At 37.8% G+C, this 7,717-nt stretch overlaps 1 protein-coding gene across 1 annotated transcript; it reads left to right on the top strand.

Annotated features, from left to right (window-relative positions):
- Positions 1 to 142: 142 nt before the first annotated feature.
- Positions 143 to 3,937, top strand: LOC101861252 (the record flags this gene model as incomplete). The annotated part of the gene is given in 3 exon segments (XM_005111953.3): positions 143 to 248; positions 2,081 to 2,229; positions 3,377 to 3,937. Coding segments are annotated over 3 exon segments (380 nt in total), but the record flags the coding sequence as incomplete, so codon positions are not given.
- Positions 3,938 to 7,717: the final 3,780 nt, after the last annotated feature.

Genomic DNA, 7,717 nt, shown 5'->3' with positions numbered 1-7,717 from the left:
TTATTATTTTGTTGATGATGATGATGATGGTGATGATGATGATGATGATGATGATGATGATGATGATGATGATGGAATACGAAAGAAAAATGTGCGATCTACGTCACACTCCCTACACCCCCGTTTTTTCTCTCCCCGGAAGCTCTGACGTGTCACACAGTGACCAGCTCTGTCAGCCCCGGATGTCGTATCGTCATAGACCGCTGCCTCCAGGCTTCTCGCCGCTTCAACAACCAGTCTGACTGTGGGTATGTCTTTTGTTGTAACCAGTGTGACTGTGGGTATGTCTTCTGCTGTAACCAGTCTGACGCGGGTATGTCTTCTGTTGTAGCAAGTCTGACTGTGGCTATGTCTTTTGTTGTAACCAGTCTGACTGTGGGTATGTCTTTTGTTGTAACCAGTCTGACTGTGGGTATGTCTTTTGTTGTAACCCGTCTGACTGTGGGTATGTCTTTTGTTGAAAGAGACCACTGCTTGTCAACATTTTTATACAGCCAGCACTCACTTTTGCCACCTTTAAGAGGCTAATATTTTCGATCTATCACCCACATACAATATGTCGCTACCTTAAAATTACAAAGTTCTATATGCTCAGTACCTAGATCTAGATCTAGTGTTTTGATAATTTAAAATTAATATTTTGAGTTTAACAACATGGCTTTTTAATGCAATTATTTGAATATTGTGATAGCGACTCCGATTTGAATGATTTTACGATTTTGATAGAGCAGCGTCAGATAGTATACTGGATTTCTGACCCCACGGTCTTAGTAACTTAAAACATCCAGAAATTATAAATAGAAATTTGCAATTCTAAGGTTGCCAACTGTCTTTTTACAGCCATGGCCCATTTTTGCCACCCGAGGCTAATATGTTCGTACCGCTCATCTATATGAATTTCCAAGCTTCTTCTTTTTCTTCGGTGTCAAGTCCGGAGCAGACATTGGCGATCATGATACACATTCCTTCCTGTTGTCTGTCTTCTTGATCAGCCGTTTTTCTCTTTGTGTTACTGGTTGCAATGTTGTTCAAGCCATCTATATACCTGTATGTTGTTCTTTTTCTTCCTATGCTCTTCTTTCCCTCTATCCTACCACGTTTAAGAGGCTAACAGTTTTGTACTGAAATAATCGCCCACTTATATGTGACATCTGCCACTACCCTACTCGGGCCATTTTATTATAATTTCGTCAATTACCTTTCAAATTTGTCTGTTTCGCAAAGAGAAACCCATCTCAAATCTAGTCATTATTTCTATTTTTGTTTTCCACTGTTTAATAGATCTGACTGTCTAACAAAATAGTTGCTCGGCATTTCATTATGTAGTTATATACTTATTGAAAACTGTTTCAGTTGTCCAACAATCATTCAACTGTATAATAATATCACCCATTCAGTCATCCGCTCTCCTTACATCCTTTTTTTTTTTACTGCACTCACACATTGGTATATTATTTCAAGGTATAAAAAATGGCCCTCAATCTTCCCGTACTCATTGGACAGTGCTTGTCAACATTTTTTAAGTTAGTGCGTGTCCTCGCTGGACTCCTTTAAGAGGCTAACATGTTCGTACATGTATTTTTGGTGGGGCATATTACTATACCCACGTGATCCTATCGCCCATGATTAATAAGCACTGTTCTAATTCAAGGAATCTCATAGGTAAAAGCCCCATAGTGCTTATCAGAAAAATACAGAATATCAGGTTTTCTATAACTCTCTCTCCCTCTCTCTCTCTTTCTCTCTCTCTCTCTCTCTCTCTCTCTTTTTCTCTCTCTCTCTCTCTCTCTCTCTCCTTCTCTCTCTCTCTCTCTCTATCTCTCTCTATCTCTCTCTATCTCTCTTCCTCTCTCTCTCTCTCTCTCTCTTTGCTTGTGTGTGTCTATCTATCTATCTATCTATCTATCTATCTATCTATCTATCTATCTATCTATCTATCCATCTATCTATCTATCTATCTATCTGTTTGTTTGTCTGTTTGTCTGTCAAACGCCGTTTATACCAAAATACCCCAATGCCTCTTCTCCTACACAATCAAAGACTGTTAATAACAACACTATGTCCCGGTTTTGTTGACTAGTTCCCTGAAAAAAGCCATGGAATGCTTCGACCATGATCTCTGTAAACTGGAGGATGACACGGGCGGAGGGTCAGACAGCGCCATCAATGAGGAGATGAAATTGGTGTTTGCTCTACTGCAGAGTGTCAATGATCAGTACAATAAGTTTTGTGAGTACATCCTGGGGTAGCTTGAGTAAAGCTGTTCTTTAGTTTGAGTAGAATCTAAGAGTGCTTCTTTGTTTTGGGTGTTTTGGTTGTTGTGGGTTTTTTCCCCTGTTTTTAGGGGTTGTTTTTTGTTTTGTTTTTGTTGTTGTTTTTTTTAAAGATGAAATAGGTGCTACTGCAGACTGTGGATGATTAATAGAGTGAGTTTTGAGAGTACACTAATGGTTAGCTTTCGTTTTTCTTTAGGTTCAGAAGAATAGAAGAGGTTTACTTTTAATGACACTTGCAACATAAATAGGTTACATAAGAACCGAAGGTTTTGTAGTAAGAGAGTGACTTACAGTAGGACCCAGGGAAGAGAGAAAAGGAGGGTAGATGCTTGATTGGGAAAAAAGGGGTTATCTTTACCCCATAACTTGAAAATTCTGACATACTAAACGTAAGCGGTAATTATGAAGGAAGTCTACTCAAGAGTCGATTTTTTCATCTTTCTTTTTTCATTTTCGTGTGTGTACGGGGGGGGGGGGTCTTTTTTAATTGTTGTTGTGGTTTTGGGGAGTGAGAGTTTTATGAATAGAAGAAATTAGTGAATGCTTTAGTGGCAGGCCAATTTTACATTTTGTTTGGTGAAAAATGGTTTTTGACTGTACACACTAGTAATTGGTTTGCTTCTTTATCAAATTTTACTTGAGTCTGTTTCTGTTGTTTTTGCTGTTGTTGTTCCTATTGCTACTGTTGCTGTTGGTGGGGTTGGTTGTGATGTTGGTTGTCGTACTGGTGGTGATGATGGTGATGGTGGTGGTTGTGTTATTGTTACTGTTGATATTGTTAGTGCTGGTGCTGGTACTGCTGATGTGATTGCTATAGTTATTGTTGAAACTGTATTATTATCATTATCCATTTTATCATTATTATAGTTATTATTATTATTAACATTATTATTAATATTATTACTATTGTTGTTGCTGCTGCTAGTGTTGTTGTAGTAGTAGTAGTAGTAGTAGTAGTAGTAGTAGTAGTAGTAGTAGTAGTAGTTATAGTAGTTATTTACTGTTGTTGTTGTTGTTGTTAATGTTGCTATTGCTGTTATTAATATCATGGCTGCTATTTCATACAACACACGCCTTTAACTGTTACTTTATTGCTCCAGGTACGATGACAACATCAGATGACCACAATTTGGCAGACCCCCCAAACGTATCAAAGGCTCTCTTCATTGGCTGCGCGCTTCTATACATCCGATATGCATTTCAAAGTCTTTCAAACTACTCTTAGCTGAAGCTCATTGAAAAATACACCAGAATGGTCGGTCAGCCTCATCATAGTAACAAGAGAACATGGACAAATCAGAAGTTGTTGTAGTTATGGCTTCGTTTTGTTTTATGTCCCTGAAATCAAAAGATAAGATTGTTTAATGTGCTATTTTTAATAGTCTTTATTATTATTATTATTATTATTATTATTATTATTATTATTATTATTATTTTATGTTTGTATAATATTGATTGATGTTGTTTCGTACGATTGTCGAGCTTTAAAATTTCTTTGAGTTGTGTGACAAAGGGTGTAAGGCAAAAATGGAAGCGTCATTAAAATTCCTGTGCTAAAATTGTAAGAATGGTTTGTGCAAACAATTTCATGTTGTCAATATCGATCTTGTGCGTTGGCTTCGTTTGATATCGATGTGCCATTAAAGTTCTCAACAAAAGAAGACATGAAACGTTTCTGCTCAATTTTTGACTTCAAAAGGAATATCTGTGTGCACATTTCAGAGAACATCGTTTGGGCACAGTGTGTAAGGAAAAATTACTACAAAATCACCATATGAAAAGACAAAACGACCCGAGTCTGGAATTCGAACCATAAGAATCCTCTCTGTGGTCCAAATCCTCTCTGTGGTCCAACATGATGCCAACTGAGCTAACGCACTGCCCCACCTCTGATAAGACAAAGCAAGGCGGAGGAAAGTCTTGAAAATTTCCCTAAACAAACCAAACCAGAAAGGGATTCGAACCAGAGACATGAGCACTTATACCCAGCACGATGTCAGTTGAGTAAGTGGTGCAACCACCTAATAAAATAAATGATACATTTTGATTTTTAAATAAAAAGACTTTAACAATAATAAAATCGTTATGAAGAACATACTTTTATTCCAACTAGAGAAGGTTGAAAGTGGTTAGGGGATGGTGCATTAAACATATAAAAACAACAATATCAACAATACCAACATGCATGAAATAAAGCGCTTGTTTAACAGTCTGAACCAGAGCTCTGTGAATGGAGATGGACGAACTTGGAAACATTGAACTCTTAGGGGAAATACAATCAAAAACCTCGCCATACCGTCAGTCTTGGGACGGGCATGAGGTTGACTGATTCGCAGGGCGGGTTTCATTGGGGGATTCCAATGTTGCCTCTTGTTAAATTGGCCTCATTCACACACACACACACACACACATACACACACATACACACACACACACACACACATACACACACACACACACACACACACACACACACACACACACACCAAAAGAACCAGACATAATTTCTATCCCTTAAAATGTTAATTGGGTGTTGTGCGCTGTATATTTTTGTGTTTCTCTGGCAGTCAGCTCGACGGCGGTATTGCGGGGCAATATCACATTAGTTTTGCTAGGACCGTACATCTCAGACATTTGGCGAATAGTGGGAGGTGGTTTAAAGCGGCGAAGAGTATGTTTGTATAGGCGTATCTTTTCGTGCATAGGTAAAACCTGGCGGTTGGCGAGGCTGGTTGTATAAGGGTGGACGGTGTAATGAGCTTTGGCTGTAGCTCGTTGTAATAGCTTGACAAAGTTGTATCAGCTCTTTGATCGTTTGCTTTTTTTTCCCTCTGTGTATCGCAGACAATGGAGTAAACAAAGAAAAAATGAGTATACAATTAAAAGTCCTTGTGCAATTCTCTGTTTGTCATTAAACAATATAATATTATTTTAATTTTAAAGATAAAGAGGGCAAATGAAACTTGCGTTGCTGATTTCATCTGATTGAAGGAGAGCACGTATCTCTCTTTCAAATATATTTTCATATACTTCAGCAGATCGGGGTGCACGGTACATAAAACCAGAAAAATAGCACAAGCTAGGTTTGTTGGAAATGGGGAATGTACTAAACTTTAGTCAGAAATGACTCGTCTGATTCGTCAGTTTTAAAGCAACAACTTCATAGAATAAAACAACAGAGGTGTACACCATCAAAAAGCCTATACATGTATTATTCTTCCTTTCTTTTCTTCTCTCTCTCTCTCTCTCTCTCGCTCTCTCTCTCGCTCTCTCTCTCTCTCTCTCTCTCTCTCTCTCTCTCTCTCTCTCTATTTATCTATCTATCTATCTATCTATCTATCTATCTATCTATCTATCTATCTATCTATCTCAAGTGCTTGATTTCTTACATCGATTGATATGTAAAAATTGTGATGTGTAAAGTGCAACGCTCTTGCACAACAATCTTTCATCCTGCTCTTTTGAACACAAAATACACTAATTCTTAAGAATAGAATTATATACACATTTATACAGACGGTTAAATTTTGTGCCTCAAAAAGAGGAATGAACGATTTTGTAGTCAAATGGTAAAACAGTAATACATGTAGACTGTATTTCTGTAGCTCGTGTCCCAGGTTCAAAGTAAACCGTGCGGAGTATATTCTAGCAGCCACCACATCAATATTAATTGTCGGATTATATTCTATTGCCACATCCTTAATAGTCCTCACTTTCTCTAATGGTAAAAAAAATGCTACAGAAACTAACAGATTTTACTTCTTGTGTATTCACTGCCAAAGATACCTGTGAAGACACTCATTACTGTATGACTGGCAAATAAACCATCGGTGATAACGGCGTATTTGTACACAACGAAGATCGTGGAAGCGTTCAGGGGATCGAAGGCTCTGTGTATAGTTAGGTTCAGACTATGTGTTCATGTAATAAACACATCACTTTCTTGGTCCAGCAATCAACATATCAGTTGTATGCTCATGCAGTGAACACACCAGTTACATACTCAAGCAATGAACACATCTGGACTTCGTAACTGCCCCAGGTAAATGTCAAAAGTGCGGTCAAAAATTCGTGGCGGAACTAATTATCAAATATCTCCTTAACTATTGAACTTAGATTTTCCAACTTTTGCACTATGACTTTTATCAATAATTTGTCTTAACTGATGAATATTTTTTCAATCACCTGCACACTGTATTCTAGAAAATTCCTGAATAAATACTCATAAAAAATCCCAGTCAATGGTTTCTACAGATTTTTTAAAGTTTACAGCGCGGGCAAAATCGCTTTTTAATAAAGCAAGGCTGTCATTTTTTTTTCTAATCGATATATTATGCTTATTGAACGTATGTTTAGGGAACCTTTAGTGCAAAAACTGTGTTCACTATAAAATTAATTTCTTGTAAGAAGTTTTGCCCTTAAAGAGTGTAATTGGCCAGCTGTGATATAGGCCGTGGGCGTAATCAAAATGTGAGCGAGAGGAGGGAAGTGCTGTTAGCAATGGTATTTTCCGCGCGGTGGAGATCCATAGTATTTTATATAAATTTTTGAAGAAAAGTTTTTAAATCAAACCTAAGTTTTTGAGAAAAAAATGTGATTAGGTTAAGACAAAATGATACAAACTGGTGGGCAAAGTATGGATAACATTAATTCACCCATTGAAAAGATATTTGACGATAAGTTGCAACATGAATTTTTGACCGCACTATAGTTGAAATCTCCACTAATAAAATCGTCTTTCACGTCTACTCCTGGTGTTGGCTCCTCCCAGAGTGGAGACCCAGGGTGTGTGTGGTAAGTAGAGTCAGTGCCGAGAACTCAACTAGACATTTACTCTACGCCGAACCGCCACGGCAGCAGCTGATGATGTCACTGGGACTATTCTTTACTTTCAACAGCTGGTCTTAAGACAGAGTTTGGAAGAACAAATTGTCACCTGAACGGAAACTGAATTGTCAACTTCTGATCTAAAACAAATAATAATAGATTCACGAAGGGCCGGGACTTCTAGTTTTTAGTTTTAGTAAAAGTTTTGCGGCACTTTCAACACAATAAGGTCATATAAGTGCTGAAGATTAGAGGTGTTACAAACGAGTAACAAGCACAAAAAAGAGGAGAGATCAGGACGAAAGATGTTTGATAGGAAAGAAGGAGCAAACAACACCAGAGCACCCACCAACCACCCACGGGCCAGGACTAAAGGACGTGCCACCGAAGGACGTAAAGAAACAGTGATAAAACAGTGACATAACAGGTTCTCCAAGAACAGTTAGCAGCTAGTGTGAACCTGAGATTTTAATATTATAATTGTTGGAATGTAACATGGTTTGGAAATAGGCAGCCAAACAACTAATTTTCCCGAAATGAACACTAATTCCTATCTTGTTAGGTATCGATAGATAAAAGAAATGAAGCACTTAAGAGAGAGAGAGAGAGAGAGA

Source organism: Aplysia californica, unplaced genomic scaffold, assembly GCF_000002075.1.
Source record: "Aplysia californica isolate F4 #8 unplaced genomic scaffold, AplCal3.0 scaffold01154, whole genome shotgun sequence".
Lineage (NCBI taxonomy): Eukaryota > Metazoa > Mollusca > Gastropoda > Aplysiida > Aplysiidae > Aplysia > Aplysia californica.
The sequence above is the reverse complement of the archived record's forward strand: the minus strand, read 5'-3'. Positions and strand labels throughout refer to the sequence as shown.